We start from the raw sequence: 18,493 nt of genomic DNA, 5'->3' as shown, positions 1-18,493 counted from the left end.
ATCTGCCGTGGATAGACATTTATCATGAAGTGTTTGCAAAATGATACGATAGTAACGTGGCCCTTAGTCCGAATTTTCTGACGATCTTACTACCTAGATACAAGGCATCTTGAAAGGCGATATTAACATCAGAACCCTTCGGGTTACGTAGCCCTGTGCCTGTGGTCAGGGTCAGCTGAGGGCAGTCAGTTCAGACCTGCAGACGAGTCAATTTTAAACAAAGACGCACTGTACACAGAAACTTATTTTAATTTAGTCAGATTTCAGATTTCAGATTTTATTTTTAGTCATCCAGACACATTGATATGTGAAACATGGATTACATCATGAAACAATACATGGCAAGATGGACAGTAGAACAGTGTAAATTTGTTTAGAATTAATTGTAGACCATAATTATAGAATATGCATGTGTATCATATATCTATATAACAATACCTACTCTAATCTTATAATTAAAGAGTTGGTCTGGAATAAATACATACAGTATAGATATTACACATCTTGATTGAAATGTGAAATAGACTATACTAAAAGATCTAACTACATGTATAAGCTTACATTTCTACACAGTTATATTAATTACAGACTTTATAGCTATATATAAATAACTTAACAAAAGCACCGTCAGTTTTCTAATAAATAGTGAAATTTCTTTAGTAATTGCATATTACATGTTGATATTAAACCACTCATTTTTAGTATATAGGTCTCTGCTGTACATGATAAGTACAAATTTTCTTAATAGAAAAATTCCGCGGATAAGTAATAAGATCGACTATGGTTGAGAAAGATGAATTATTTATATGACCATATCTCTAAACTGGAAAACGAAAGTAGGTCTAGGCCAACTAGGTGAAGCAGAGATAGGTCTCTGGGTGAAGCAAATACTGCTATTTTCGCAATAGCTGTGCGTTTTACTTGATACGATAGCTATGAACACAATCAGTGTTACCTTCCGTTGTATTTTAGCACAGTGTTGCCTAGAAAAATGCGAAAATAATCCGGTAATGTTCAATGATCTTCTGTTTTTATTATCGTCTTGTTTTCCAGGTCACGTTCTAATAGCATGTGGGCTTCCGGTTACGTCATCAAATTCATTTCCCATGAATTTACTGGGAAATCTAAATCAACACTTAAAATGAAACGAAGTGAAAGAAATAAAAAAAAATGTCGAAATAAAAACAGTGTGATCAGTATTGAGTGCAATATCAAAGTTTCATCGTAAATAATTGCTACGATTCGCTAACCTAAAGCATAAGTAATTGAAATCAAATCATTTTAAAATTCATATTTCGTTTCTTTTATAATCTTAATTTTTTTATCACAAGATCGTTTAAAAGCTTTTCAATACAAACGCAACATCTCGGGGAAATTTCCGGCAACACTTGGAAATCTAGTGAAATTTACCCCAGATTTTGCGATTGCTTTTCAATACTGACTCTTTCAAACGCACAGATGCTTTGATTTGAACAAAGATGGCGACAAGAAGCTGTGACGCGGTTTGGATTAGAATTAAATTGCGTATATTTCGGCAAGTTAACATCATACAATGTTCTTGCTGAAAATGTCTGCTAATGCCTTTGATACAGACGTTTCTTTCTTGTCTTTGAGGGGTCTCATCCAAACATACTTGGAGAACACGTCTATGACTATGAGTACGTAGGCATAATCGTCGTTTTCGCTCTTGCACTTGACCATGTCAATGAGATCGGCAGACCATTGATTGTCTATCCCCGGCACTATGATTTTGTTTCGCTTGAATGGACGTCGAGGGGATCTATGAAGACTGTATGGCTCTTGACGTTGTAACCATTTTCTTATTTTGTATTTACTGATGACATTTTTTCCGTCTTTCCGTACATATCTTTACAATTTGTCGGGTCCGGAGAAACTCCCCGCATTTGCAGGGTTATAATAAATATTGCTTAGATAATCCTCCCAGGAAGGCATCTTTCCTCGTCAAGTGCTAGACGTTGAAATGAAGCTTTGAACAAGAAGCCTTATTTAAATCAGTTTTCATCCGCTTCGGAGTCATCGTCCGATTCCTCATCTTCGGATTCATCTTCAGATTCCCACAACTCTTCTAAAACATGACGATTCTTTCTAAGTGCTATCTTGATCGCTTTACGATCTCCATATCAATCGTCTATGAATTCTGTTACATCATCCATGATCTTTTCGTGGATCATACCATTTCTTAGCTGAAGAATGTACTGGATAATGGCTTTATAATTTTGGCAAAATTGCTCATATCTTCTGATTCTATCTTCTCGTTCGCCTTTTTCTGTGCTTCGTCATCAGACATACCCTCGTTAACGTATTTATCATACTTTTTATTCCATTTAGCCTCATTCGAAGACCTTGCTTCATTCATCAATGAATTAAAAACTTCATTTTCTTAACTTTCACCACATTCTTCGTCGGGCTCATATAAGGTCCACCTTTTTGGCTGGGGCCCATCTTCTTCGTCTATGGATTCTCGTTTCCTTTTCGTAGAATTATTTTCTGGACACCAGCTTTTCAAGTGTCTATGTAAATCGTGCATGTCTTGGAACATGATACCACAATCGTCACAGGCAGGCATATCTTCTTGTTGAAGCTGTGTATCGTCTAGAGTTTGCTGCTGCTGCTGCTGCTGCTGCTGCTGCTGGGAATACGTCTGCTCGGTTGGAGTGTCAGCCTGAAAATGAGCCTTAGTTTGATATCTTTGTCCTTTTATAGACTGCTCAGAAAATATGTTATTGCGCATGCGTAATGACTCTGATGTTGATGGTTTCAAATCGACGAGAAGATATCCATATGGCTTTTGGGTGGCATCTTTGAAGTATCTCATGAGGTGTTGAACGTTTTCGGGATACATCTGTCTGGCTAAAGTCATGATCTGTTGTTTATCGATAGGGTTATTGAACATAACCAAATTGTGACAATTTCTCCTCTGTGTTGGGTCTTTATTATAGTAAAGATTCTGATTGATTGCAATGACAGACATGTTTCTGTGGTGGCTTCCCTCTGTAAATAGTTCGTTGATGCGGGGGTCTTTGCTTGTCGTCGACATCAGATCGTTCAAGACGATGAGGTTCCTTATTCTTGGATTTAAGAAGGAGTCCTGTTCTATATCCAGCGGTGTCCCTTGGAGAAATTCTACCTTTGGTATTACGGTTGTCTTAATGACATCATAGAGAGGTTGCCATCGTTTGTACAGCCATATAATTCGCCGTGGAGCTGGTTTTATTTTGGTCAAGCAGTTTGGCAGCAGTAACTTGACAAAGTAAGTCTTTCCACAAGTGCTGCTGGCTTCATTACGTCTGTGTAGGAAGGCTGCTGCTTGGTGACTTCATCGTCATGATATATTAATTGTCCTTCCATATGTTTTTGTCTAAGTGGCGTTTTAAATCATGTGGCCAAATGTATTCTCTGAAGCAAATATGACACTGGTGCTTCATGTCGATGTGTTCTCTTCGGTGTCCAGGTATGAATGACAAGTTTTCAGGCTTTTGGTCTATTTATACTCAATCTGGCAATGCCTCATGGGAAAAAAGTACTCGACATTTTGTAACAATAAATATTTATAGTCCCTGTCGATAAGACAGTACACAAGTCAGGGACCCATCTTATGTCGGTCTTTACATAGAGCCTACTCTAAAATGGACAACGTGATTTATTGACACTACTGAGAGTCATCTACCATTCGCATGATGATACTCATGTGATCTGTGTCGATTGTACACCTTTTCCCACTAGGCAGAGTCATGAAATGAGACCTTTCTAGGATAGTTCACTCTCCTAACTTTGTATCCTCCAATGACCGTACGCATAGCTAGTAATGCCATCGTTTAGCAGATATCGCTTATCGTCGAATGGTGAGAGGCCTATTTCAGTCATAGATATGTTATAGAGTTAGTGTTTGGAACTTCTGATCTGATTCATGTGAGACATGGTAATTCTGTTTTGAAGAAGACATTCCTTGTACTGCTCGAAACGAGTGGGTTTTTTCAATAGCATACTTTTTTGATACCGTTTCCCTTCTTTGATTCTACGTGTGTTATCACTTCTGTACCATCAATATCGTTCATACTAGTGTATGTATATGCATCGCCATGAGTTTCATCTTTCATTTTGCCTAGTACTTTCTTATTTTTTGTACTGTAGAGGGTATTGTCTTTCCTGAACTCCGATGTATCGAATAAATCACTGACCTCTAACATATGTTGGTAGAAATCATCTGCCTGAATAGTATATGCTAGACTGTCGGTATCGGTAAAGAGAGTTTAGTTTAGTTTAGTTTATTTTGTTTAACGTCCTATTAACATCTAAGGTCATTTAAGGACGGCCTCCCGTGCGTGCGACATGTATGAGTGTGGTGAGTGCGTATGTGTGTTTTGGGAGGCTGCGGTATGTTTGTGTTAAGTCTCCTTGTGATAGGCCGGAACTTTTGCCGATTTAAAGTGCTATCTCACTGAAGCATACTGCCGACGACACCCAGCAGCACACCCCACCCGGTCACATTATACTGACAACGGGCCAACCAGTCGTCCCACTCCAAATATATTGAGCGCTTAGCAAACAACTGCCATTTTCGGTAAAGAGAATGCGGGCATTAGATCCAAATTTCCGTTTGATGTAATTGTAATGAAAATCATACATCAAGGTTTTTGAGATGTCCAGGATGCTGAATCCGACGTAGATTGGTCGATTCAGATTCAATTTCTGTTTCAACATGTGAACACCGACTAAATCTTCAGGGACAATTCTGAAAGAGAATAGACGTCAAATGTTTGTCACTCATGAATTAGGTGTATTGGATTAGGGCGATGTCACAAGTCCACAAAGGAAAGAGGGTGTTATAAAGTGACATGTCCCCGCGATATCCAGGAGCATCGTTCCGACCAAATAATTAATGTGGGCTCATGAGGCGATGTTCCGTTTCTGGTGACAGAAGCGTTGATATTCTTCGTACGAACGCTATAGGACCTTGGTCCTTTAATCAGACATACCAACGAAATGGTAGCTTTTAGCTAATAAAAACTCTTATTCACTTCTATTTATATCTTTTAATCAAAGTACTGTAAGTACTGTAAACGAACATTATTGCTTAATGCAAAATCAGTAATCTTCTAAGTTTAAAGTTGATCAATTTACTGATATCGGTTTAGGAATTAATTACAAATAATTTGAAATGTTTGCAGCTGTTCCGATATGATTGTACACATGCATGTTTCTGTAAGGTCCTAATTGAAATTGGAAGTTTGTTGATCTATCTTGGATGGATGAAAATAAAATATGTCTTCTTTCTTTCGGGAAGGTATCATCAGTTCTAATACAGCCAGGACTCTGTGACCTTATTGATGCCAACTTCTAATATGCACTAAATTTAGGCTAGTTCCATCGTTAGTTTGGCATATTTCAACTTAATATGATGCAACACACATAAAGAATTACTGAAAACCAAAAACCAGAGCTGCTAATTATGGAAAGCCATATGGGACCCCCGACTCCGTTCAAGATTTTTAACTAAGAAATAATAACACTTGCGCGGAAAATGAAAAGCCGTGCAAGATTGGCGTACCGTTGAAGATAAGCCGTTGAAGATTTGACCGTTAAAGATTCCTGCCGCGGAAGATTTGCCGCGGAAGATATGCTGTAGCTGTGTAGAACTGCCACGGAAGATTTACCGTTGAAGATTTACCGTTAAAGATTTACAATTGGGTTAGATATATATCACTCGGCCATACTCGGCAGTTAAAGATTTTTGCCGTGTAAGATTTACTGTTGAAGTTATTAACGCTGAAGATTTTAGCCGTGTAAGACTTGCCGCAGAAGATATGCTGTAGCTGTAGAATTGCCGCAGACGATTTACCGTTGAAGATTTACCGTAGAAGATTTACAGTTGAGTTAAATATATATCACTCGGCCATACTCGACAGTTAAAGATAAAGTTTGTTTTACCGTTGAAGACTTTTCCGTGTAAGATTTGCCGTTGAAGGTTTTTCTTTTATCGTTGAAGATTTTGCCGCTTAAGATTTTTACCGTGTAAGATTTTCACTTGAAAATTTTTACTGTGAAGAATTTGCCGTTAAAGATTTTACCGTGGACGATTTTGCCGCTAAAGATTTCTGCTGTGTAAGATTTACCGTTGAAGATTTTTGCCGTAGAAGATTTACCGTTGAAGTTTAGTTCACACAGAAGGTAAGCATCATGCGCATGCGCAATAACTTTGTATTAATGACTTGGATAATACAAAAAAAAACAGAGACCTATATGTTTATAACTGCCTATTTTAAGATATAATAACACAGAGAGTGATTTATCAAACACAAATATAATTAATTTAGATAATTATGAATCTAACATAACATAAAATAAGTTTATGAGTGTATGAGATTATACATATCAACATTTCCCTTTGTTGTGATGGTCACGTGCAGGTCGATATATAACACATAATTCCATTTCTTCCTTGACCAATCGCTAATTGCAGTACACATCGATTTTTAATACTGCGTGTCGATAATGAGAAATTTGATCAAGAAAAATACTTGTAAAGGCAGAGATTCGGTGCAATTTGTGTATGTTGGTGTTATCTGGACCATTATCAGTATCCATTAATTTTCTTCATGCATGGCTGCAACAGCTTGCTCCCTAAGGTCTAATTTACACTGTAGGGGAAACACACACGTGTGCCTGTGGTCTACACTGTTGGGAAGGGACAAATCTTGTCTGTGTTTATAGATGTGAATGCAAGAAACTAAAATGCATTAATCTTATTTATCTATTTAATCAAATGACATAATACTCTGGGTCACGATCTCACTAAGGCTGTTAAAACTGACCTCAAGTGACCTAAATTATCTCCGTACTATGCCCTAGTGTTGACAGACATATACCAGCCAGGATACTGGAACTTGGCTAGCCTGGTTTGTTTTCAGATAAAACAATACGGCATTAAAACTTATTTATTTCCAATTTTGCACTCTGTCACTCTCACAATTGTATCACACTTTACAAAGTATAATATGAACTGTATTCAAAAATAAAAATGATTTTGGAGTATAGCATTATATAATTTCTTTACAATATTTTTTGTTTATGAAACGTCTTTAATACAAGTTGTGAGTGAAATTTCAGAAGATAATTATATAAACCACATACATCTTTATGTTCCGAGACATAATACCCATTCAAATGATTTCCCCCCTTAGTGTTACATCAATAAATCCTAAAGAATAATATTGAACTATATGACATGTTGTTTGGTTTTTCATAGCTAGGTAATGTAAGCACACTTTTAATTCACAGTTATCATGATGTTGTAAATTACTGTACAGACCTGCGCCCCTACTCACACCAGCCAGGTTTGGGTTGCTGACCTGTCACATAAATTTTGCTGTGTAGATTAGTTAGCCAATGTATTGCCTGCACAACCAAATGACTACTTGTGATTGGTCAGTCAGCTTTTGTAAGATGTTATGTTACGATGTGTAACGAATTTTATCATATTACACACCACACTCCTCCATTATTTCCTGTACTATCAAAGGTTTATGATCACCCCTTTTCGGGTGGGGCGGGGGGAGGTGGGGGGGGGGGGGGGTCCGTCCTTTTGACGAGACGCACAATTCTGAAAACTTGATCCAACTTTATTTGAATTTTAGGAGTGATTGATGGGGCGGAGCAGACTTTGAAACATGTACACTACGATATAATAGTATAATCAAGCAAATAAATCTAATGTATCTGTATGTATTATTTATCAATTATGGATCATGCTTCACACATTGAGACAAATAAATAACATTCAACAAATATGTTACATTTATTAGCGCGGTTCAGACCATCTGGAAATTTTTGCATTTTGACCCCCTCCCGCTAGTGTTTGAATTAGTACACAGTGATAAATATGAGCTCAAACAAGAAAATATTCTTCGTATAGTTTATCTTTCAAATAATCCATCTTGATATATTGAAATAGTACAACAGTTTCGTAGTCAAAGGATAAATATGAATCTATCTGTTACCGATTTAGAAATCGATGTGTACTACATTGTTTTTGATAATTTACTTTTTATTCAGTGTTTTCATAAAAAAAATGTACAATGCATAACTTTCTCACACATACACACACACATACTAAGACTTGTATACACTCAATCAATTAGATTTACTAAATTTGTATAAATCAAAGATATTCAAAATTACTGCAATTAATCATTTATCACATACACACATTTATACACACACACACATACATATGTCCCACTCAAACATTAAATGCAGAGAAAACTAAATAATCAAGATGTCTGTACTGTAAATACATTGCATCAATTACACTCGCAATTTACACATGTATAATTTCTTTACTACAATTTGTTTATATATTTCACCATCACATACACACACATACCCTCCCATGCATACCCTCATATACCCGCTTCCTCACATGAATAAACACTCTCACATACATACACACCCTTACATACATATACATGTACACCCTTACACACATGTACAACCTGACTAACACATTAAATACATTTGAATAGTATGCTAGGAAACATCAATGTTTACATGTATATGGACAAGTAGTGGAATAAAGGGGGGGGGGGGGTGAGATAAAAAAAAATATTTCAAAAGCCTTTATTCACTCACTCTGTATCCTAGACAGTATATTCTACATTTAGGGTAGGGTGAGATGGCAGAAATGCAACTTAGAAGACTGTATTATTGTTTTTAATTTTTTAATTTATATTCTTTTTTCAAATATGGAGTTATCAGCTATGTGAAAGGCTCCTTCATAATCTAGTAAACAGAAGTTAGAAGCAATATATTCAAGCAATTGTTTTGGAGATATTCTAAAACAAAAACAAAAAAATACACAAGTTACAGCATTATAAGTCTATTCCATTTGTTCCATTCATTTTCAAATTTGCGTTTAGCATTTTCACCCTTACTATTACCAATATATCTTTGAATCGTGTAATTATCCTTAATAATATTGATGAGAGCGTTTATACTTTGTGAGTTATGTAAACATCTCATTCTGTAAATATATATTGTTTTATGATAATAATGATTTCATTATCAACTCGATTACTTGGAATGAAATTTTGATGAATGAGGCCAAAAAGAAATGTGTACTACAGTTAGCGATTGGTCAAGGAAAAAATGGAATTATGTGTTATATATCGACCTGCACGTGACCATCATAACAAAGGGAACTGTTGATATGTATAATCTCATGAACTCATAAACTTATTTTATGTTATGTTACATTCATAATTACCTAAATCAATAATATTCCTGTTTGATAAATCACTCTCGTGTTATTATTACCTATAATAGGCAGTTATAAATGAATAGGTCTCTGTTTTCGTTGTATTGTCCAAGACATTAATAGAAGGTCATTGCGCATGCGCATGATACGTACCTTCTGTGTGAACTAAATCTTCAACGGTAAATCTTCTACGGCAAAAATCTTCAACGGCAAATCTTTAACGGCAAAAATCTTTAACGGCAAAATCTTCAACGGTAATACAAACTTTAACGGTAAGTCATACACGGCAAAAATCTGAGTATGGCCGAGTGGTATATATCTAACTCAACTGTAAATCTTCTACGGTAAATCTTCAACGGTAAATCTTCTGCGGCAATTCTACAGCTACAGCATAACTTCTGCGGCGAATCTTACACGGCTAAAATCTTCATCGTTAATAACTTCAACAGTAAATCTTACACGGCAAAAATCTTTCACGGCTAAATCTTCAACGGTAAAAACTTTAACGGCTAAATCTTCAACGGTAATACAAACTTTAACGGTATATCATACACGGCAAAAAACTTTAACTGCTGAGTATGGCCGAGAGATATATATCTAACTCAACTGTAAATCTTCAACGGTAAATCTTCAACGGTAAGTCTTCCGCGGCAGTTCTACACAGCTACAGTATATCTTCCGCGGCAAATCTTCCGCGGCACAAATCTTTAACGGTCAAATCTTCAACGGCTTATCTTCAACGGTACGCCAATCTTGCACGGCTTTTCATTTTCCGCGCAAGTGTTATTATTTCTTAGTTGAAAATCTTGAACGGAGTCGGGGGTCCCATACGGCTTTCCATAGCTAATCAAGGCCCGGATTAGGAATGTATCCTATTGGAACTGTACTCAAGCATGCATAGTACTTCAAAACAAAAAACCTTGACTCCTTTTGTTCAGGAATCATTTGGTGTTAATAAATCTGTATATGAGAAGATATACTTCTGGTATAATTACAGTACTGTAAACAATGTGGTAAAGAATAACAACCAGATAAAGACTATCTTCATCGAATAATTCAGCAAACAGGAAAAGAAAACTTGAAGCTTAATTTTCAACTTCAAACCTGATCACAAAGATTACAGTCCTTTCGATGGGACGACACATTCCCTATGTATTGTCCTTTTCCAATGTTGATCATCAAATCATACTGAACCAACGTACAGTTCAGCAATGTAATTGCACAAATCACACCTTTATGTGGACAGAACATTTTTGGGGGTGTTATAAAATTCCATAACTGTATGCAAATTTGTGAAGCATCCCATATCTATATCTATATATACACGGTAGGTGTATATATTTTACACTTATCCAAATTGGAATGACACAGGAGATTTGCAAGTTTAACTTCACCATCAGTCATGGGAGATTTATGTAAAATGTTACATTTACCGGGGTAATTAGTAATTTTGAGAATATATTTATGAAGCTCTATTCTGTACTTTCTACCAGTGCTTAGAGAATGGACACAATTATATGTTCTCCAATGTCAAAATTAATCATATGTATAATATTAGGGGTTTATTTGACCGAGAAGTATTTAAAATTTTTGTTATCATTCGCCATTCCAGGCCTGATTGTCGTCATAGTTGATTTACCAAAATGGACATGAAATCAATATTTTTAAAAGAGAATGATCTATGACTTGAATATTTCATAAAAATAATCTAATACATCGTTCATTCAGATCTTCAGACAACACATATTTTGTATAGAAATATATGAACCATTTTGTTATTGATTTATAGTTCACATAAGTAAGCACTAGATGTAAGTATATGTACTGCTATCTACTGGCAGGACTTTGAGTACAGTAGACTACACTCGCTTTGTGGATATTGACAGGATAACATATCTACATACTAATTCAATTTTAGAATTGTAACTGAAATCTTGTAACATCATGGCAGAAAAAGGTCATCTGAACATTTGTTGTATATTGAAAAAATATTTAAGGTAAATATTAACTCATTGCTTGACTTCAATTTTCAGTTTATCAATGCATTGATTACTCCGTGTTTGAAGTATGGTGTAGTGAGAATTTCAAGTCTTGATCACGACTTAATGAAAATTCTAAATTAAAAAATTATTAAAATTAATTTGAAAAATAACACAGCAATATCATATTGAGAATCAATCACAATATATCAGAAGTTATACAACTACAAATAACAATTAACGGCTGGAAATCAAATTAAGTGAATGTATCAAGTATTTTTGCATTTGTTTTTAGATAATCCAGATTTCCGTTTTCCGGCTTAAATTTTTTTTTTACGTAGACGAACAGCTGATTTTAATCAGATTGAACTTATAATTAACACCGTCTCAGTAGTTCGTCACAATCGAAAATTTGGTCGTGAATTCGCAAATTATTTCAAAATACTTCCAGGTAAATGTTTAAAAAATCATCTTGTATGGTCTCTATACACACACCAAAGATTACTATATTGGGTCCTTCTCTCGTAAAAAATATCGATTTTGGGTCCAGTATCGGCCATTTCGGTAATTCAACTCTAACGACAATCGGGCCGTGATTCGCAAATGAAAAATTAAAATTCGGTCAAATAAACCTCTCATATTTTACATATGATACAATTAGGCACTGAAGAACATATTGGGTCAATTCTCTGAAAATAATGCCAATTTATATCGTAATTAAGACCCATTTTTCTTCGTTTCGGTATTTCCAAATCTGCCTCACCTGTGGTCCGTTTCAGTAAATATTCTCGTCTTTACCGAAATAAAAACAAGCTATATAATTGTTCATTTTAAACATGACAACAACTGTCAACCACACGTATCCAAAAATGTTATTATTTATATCATCTGAATATTGCCGTAGTTATTTGTCACTTCGATTGTAAACCCCATGCCAAAGTCATGGAAGAATCGACCAATCAAATTGGTTTAACTTTTGATTTCCGTAATCTTGCAGTTACCTCCCTTACAACGGTAAATACGTTCAACGTATCGCAAGCAATCCCGTGCACATAACAAGATATTATCATTTGCATTTGATTTATTGGTCATTTTCGTCAAAGGAAAATGGTATATGGAAACGCTATGACCAGTCACCCTGACCACAAATGCCACCTAATTGTAAGCCTATACATATGTACAGTTCTTTCTCGCAAACAAGTACAGTAACCTATAGTATGATGCAATGTATCGTCTCGTATGCCGTTATTGATATATTTCTTTCTCTAAATTATAGAAATACACACCTAGTTGATAATGATGTAACATTCTAGAATATATATATTAAACATTAAGTAAATCGCGGACATATTTGCAGACCTATGCTATAATGTCAGCCGTTTTGGAATGAACACGGAAGAGCAAAACTTTCTAAACATCCGGAAACGAATGGGCCTGCGCAATAGTTGTTTACATAAATATATTGACCTGGATCCCCGGAGTTATTCGCAAAGTTCAGGTTCATTTAGTCTTCAAATTTCGCTAGCGTTATGCATTTCTCAAATCGAATAGATCCTGAAAACATATACTGAATACATTTCAACATTTTCGGTAAATCTACTATATAAAACGAAGATGTTTTTGCAAGTAAATTGTTTGAAGCGTAAGGCAATGGGGGCAGCCATATTTCATAGAAACAGACAGTAGATGGCGTATTGGTGAATGTGGTTACCAAATATGATCATATTTCTCAGTCCAGTTCTTGATTGCAAAAACCGAACATTAATGTTCGTTTAAAAATGTGTAACATTTAGAAATCAATTTGCACGACTGAGGTGTTTGTTACACATGAATTGAGTATACTAGATTAGGGCGGTGTCACAAGTCCACAACGGAAAGAGGGTGTTATAAAGTGGCATGTCCCCGCGATATCCAGGAACATCTTTCCGGCCAAAATTCATGTGGGCCTATCGGGTGATGCTCCGTTTCTGGTGACAGAAGCGTTGATTTTCTTCGTACGAACACCATATACAGTACGCGTCAGGTGGTATGGTCCCCAATCACCGCCACAGTGGCGAGGTCTAATCCCTTCCACTTACTCGGTCGGTTGCATGTCGGTTGAAACACCGGCTGACACCGGCTCAAAACCCGAGTGGTCACCTGTTTACTGACACCGCGCGACACGGTGTGGTAGAGTGTTGGGGATTAGTGGAACAAAGGTCCTGATTCATGATTGACAGGTACACTGCCGGATACCGTGATGTGTTTGTTGAAACATACGTTGTCGTACAGTACAGGTACTCTGTAGCTGGACTTACATTTTGTACTTACAGTATCCAGAAACGTGATATATCTGATATATACGTCTCTGCAGTATCCCAGCCCGGTGTTGAGAAACGGAGATATTGTTTTATGTAATGAAATCACGATCTATACTAGCGATACTACAGATGTATTGTGCTGTAAATGTACGGTACATATACACTCCAAATTATGTACGTTTTTAGTTTTTAAATCCTAGCTAGATGAGTACCACAAATGTTTACCGGGAAATCGAGAAAACAAAACACTGTAACATTTAACGATATTTTGCCGCCTTGGTGTTTGTGTTATTTATAGCAATATTGTGATTGGAGCGCGAGCGAGTAAATCCCGCTCGGCTTTCGATTGACTTTGAAGTAAGTCTTGAATGATTAATATAATAATAACTTAACTAAAAAAAAAAAAAAAAAAGCATCTGACACTTCTGTCTGTTTATGTCCCCATTGAACACTATACACCTGGCCTATCGTAACACTGCCATCACAAAGAATCCTGGATCTCGGAACAACTAAACTAGTATCATGAAATCTGAGACGTATATATCCTGATATACACAAGTCTCTGATGAAATGCAACTAAACAGTTTGAACACCCTTTCGTAATATTCCGAGGTGGCATATTGAAAAGAAAATATGTTATCGGTACTAGTGTATCGAGTGTGCTGACTTCACGTACATGTACACTTATAATATTTATAAGAGCCACGATATAATTATTACAATTTGACAGTTTGAGTATGAGTAGAGTTTTAAAGTAATTTTTTTCCGAATGTTAAATAAACAAAGAGTTGTCATGGTATCATTATGAAAACTTGATGAAGCCATTGACCGCCTTTTTACTACCGGACGCTAATTATATAATTAGTATATTAACCCATGAATCCATACACGACCGCGGTTCTATCACACGCCTCGGTTACTTCAATGTACAGGTAGATACAATGTACGTATATTGTATATTTACATAGATTCATATTAATTTCTGGTAAACTAAAAAAAAATATTTGGACGCATTACCAAAAACGCGTATTAGGGATAAATAAAATCGCTATTTACCCGTACAACTGGTGCATGGCTCCTTTTATTCGTGACCAGTCAAGCATATCCCTTAACGAGAAGGCCTTGTCCCCTATCACACACGCGAGCACAGGTAAATCGGTCTTCGCTCATTAGGGTATCACTTCGGGGCAAATAGAGAGCTACTTATCTCTGTTATATATGTTTCTGGTATTACAAATTGTAGCACCTTTTCATTAAAATTTTTGATTTGTTCACAAGTTAAGGGAAATGTGTGCAATTAAAAAAAAATAAGAACACAAACGATACATTTTTGTTAGCGCGGCATGCATCAATAACTAGTTAAATATCGTCAGCGATCAAATGTTTAAAACATAATTATGGTTACACAATTCAAATCAATACCATTTGCTCATCCTTGAATCGATATACAAATTCTTTATTACATTTACATGTACATGTGTATAAAGCATTAGCGTTTGTACTGCAAGACGAGGTTCGGGCGTTTTGTGTGGCGTGATGCGATGGAGACGGGTACGAAAACTCTATGAGTTAGTGCTTGTTTTGAAATCACCAGAAATATTTTGTCTAAATTGATAATCATCCCACGTACTGATGCCTTACCAGGTATACTTGTGATAATTGACGTCCCTGAGAGTAATAGCAGCTAGGACACGAGTTCGTTGCCAATTAATAAAAATTACGTATGAATTCATGATCATTCAGCCAATCTACGGCTATACAGTATTTTGCGTTTTCTCAAAATCCGAAGGAGCATGTAAATGAATTGTTACATGGTAAAACAATCAGTACAGGTAAAGGTGAAAGGTCGCAAAACTCTGACCACGACCACGTCTCCAGCTGTGAGTCTTCACACCTTTTCCTACGATCTTAATCCCCAACACTCGCCAGGCCCCGGCCGGTGATGGCCGGTGGAAACACCCGAGTTGAAACACGGGGCGTACTTAATCCTCTACACTCGAGTGACACTCGCAACCCTGAGGGTGGAAGAGAACCATAACACCTGACGCGTACTGTAACTTCAGTCCTTTAGTCAGTCAGCATTTCTTAGCTTCACGCCTACACGCTTCAAAATTTAGAACGCATCTGCGATAAAAATACTAACCATAGTTCGCATATTTTGTATTAACCAATCAAATGAGGGTAATGGTGTCATTGATAAGAAAGGGTATAAATACAGAAGTAATATCGACAAAGTTTCATTCTGAAACAGACACATAGAGGATAGCACATCGCTAAATTTGTTTTTTTCTTATTGTAGAAATTATGGAAAAAATGAAAGATACCCATTACAAGGCTCCTCAGATTAAGAAGGGGACATTTTCTTGTCCGCATTGTGACAAATCTTTTGAGCACAAAACGACTTTGAATAAACATATAGTCAGTCATGAAAGTTCGCGATTCACATGTGATGTATGTAGCAAAGACTTCACGAGAAAAGATCGGCTTACGAGGCATAAGAAGGTTCATGGGAAACTACTACATATATGTTTTGGAAAATCATTTTGGAGGGCTGACAAATACCGTGAACATTTCAAAACACACAACAAAAGTCAATATGGGGGAGCGTTAGAAATAGAAGAACACCAAAACAAAGAGAATGCCCAACCGTCAAAGGATCAACCAGTAGCACTGACCAAAGTAAGTACAGACAAGGACAACGACTCAACAATTTCGGTGAACCCAAACATACAAGTTAATCAGCCAACGGAAAAGGACGAATATTCAGAGAAGACGCTTGGCGGAACTTTTAAAGTAGTCACTCTACCTGTCGAAGGTATAGGTAGATTAGACCCAATGGTGTTACTCAAACATCAGCATGACGTCATCAAAAACAAACTGGAGAGAACGATTTCCATGGAGGTTTGAAATGGTACTTATCGATCCAAGTACAATTTTCCAAGCCAAGGGGAGAAACTATGGAACGCGTTACAACCCATTTCCGAGGACGTTGTCAGATTACATTAAAACCAATAGACATCGATGAAGGCTTGAGAGAATCTGTCACAAAGATCTACACATCGTTCATCGAATACCAGCGACAGGGAAGCAACTGGACATTGGACAAGGTGCTCCAAATACAAATACATATGAGCAAATACAGTCCTCTCAAACGAGCCAGCTATATCCCCCTACCAATCAAGCTGAGGTCTAAGCATGCTATCATCAATGTTCAAAACAAGGATAAGAAATGTTTCATGTGGTCGGGTTTATTTGCTTTGCACCCAGCCAAAAAAAATTCACAGCGTGTTGCTAAATACACAGATTATCAAGGTGAACTCGATTTCACTGGTATTTCATTTCCCGTCAAAGTAGCTGACCTCAGCAAGTTCGAGACGGGAAACAAGATCAGCAGCAATGTCTTAGGATACGAAAAGCGTTCGTTATTTCCGATCCACGCGACAAAACAAAGGTTTGACCTACATGTAGATTCACTACTCATGTCGGATGGACGTAAGTCTCACTACTGCTGGATCAAGGATATGGGCCCGCTTCTGAATGACCGGTATTCCCACGGACATAGATATTACCTCTGCATGTATTGCCTGCAAGGGTTTACCAAGGAACGAATAATAAAAAGTCATATCTCATACTGTCGTAAGCACGGGACCCAGAAAGTGAAGCTACCTTCAGAAGAGGATAAATGTTTGTTCTATAAGGAGGTCAGAAAACAATTAAAGGTGCCATACAGTATATATGCAGACTTCGAGTCATTTCAAGTGCCTGTACATGGATGTGAGGTTGACCCGCAAAGATCACATACTGAGAAGACCATCCAACATATTCCTTCTAGTTTTGCTTACAAAGTTGTAGGTCTTGCAAAAGAGACTTCCAACCATCCATTGATTTATAGAGGACCAGATGTGGCGGAGAACTTTATAGAATATATCCTGAGAGAGCAGGAAGAAATCGAACAGCGCTTTAAGCATGTCGAGCCGATGATCATGACAGGTTGTGATTGGCAATCATTCAAAAGTGCAACTATATGTCACATTGGTGGAAAAGGGATGGGCGATGATAGAGTGCGGGATCATTGCCACGTGACGGGAGCATTCAGGGGAGCAGCTCACAACGAATGTAACATAAAATATAAGTATACAGGACGGATTCCGGTCGTCTTCCACAATGTGAGGGGTTACAATTCCCATCTCATCATGCAGGCAATAGGAAATGTGTCTGATAAAGAAATCAAATGTATCCCAAATAACATGGAGAAGTACATATCTTTCCCCATGGGTTGTATGGACTTTATCTACAGTTTCCAGTTTATGGGAACATCACTGGAGAAACTAATTGGAAATTTATCTGCAGAGGGTATGACCCAATGAAACCAACAGAATACATCACCTACTTGGATGCAAACAATTTGTATGGTTTGGCCATGTCTCAATACCTGCCGACTCATGATTTCGTCTGGCTTACCGATGATATGCTTGATATCACGATAGTTACCGATGATGCGAACCGTGGATATATACTGGAAGTAGACCTAGAGTATCCTACAGAACTCCACGACCTACACAACGAATATCCACTAGCCCCATAACGAGTAAAACATTGTTTAAGGAACTGGCACAGAAACTCGTCCCAAACCTTAGAAACAAGGAAAAATATTTGGTACACTATAGAAACTAAAGACACAATACCTTTCACTTGGAATGAAACTCACAAAAGTCCACAGAGTTTTAACCTTCGAGCAGGCGCCATTGTTGAAGACTTCTATATATTACAACACGGAGAAAAGGAAATCACGAAACAATTTCGAGAACTATTTCTATAAGTTAATGAACAACAGCGTGTTTTGCAAGACCATGGAGAACTTAAGAAAGAGAATGGACGTCAAGCTTGTAAACAGTGAGAAGAAGGCAATTAAACTAACCTGCAAACCCACATTTCACGAG

General features: G+C 36.9%; 2 protein-coding genes across 2 annotated transcripts in view; one reads left to right on the top strand and one right to left on the bottom strand.

Moving 5' to 3' along the window:
• LOC117318665 (myosin heavy chain, clone 203-like) overlaps positions 1 to 18,493 on the bottom strand; it is a 75,583-nt gene that overhangs the window by 47,545 nt on the left and 9,545 nt on the right. The window lies entirely within an intron of this gene.
• LOC117318664 lies at positions 16,511 to 17,920 on the top strand. The gene has a single exon (XM_033873626.1). It carries the CDS (start codon positions 16,511 to 16,513, stop codon positions 17,918 to 17,920), a length of 1,410 nt encoding a protein of 469 aa, XP_033729517.1.

The sequence above is a fragment of the Pecten maximus genome, unplaced genomic scaffold (assembly GCF_902652985.1).
Source record: "Pecten maximus unplaced genomic scaffold, xPecMax1.1, whole genome shotgun sequence".
In the NCBI taxonomy this organism is placed as follows: domain Eukaryota; kingdom Metazoa; phylum Mollusca; class Bivalvia; order Pectinida; family Pectinidae; genus Pecten; species Pecten maximus.
The sequence above is the reverse complement of the archived record's forward strand: the minus strand, read 5'-3'. Positions and strand labels throughout refer to the sequence as shown.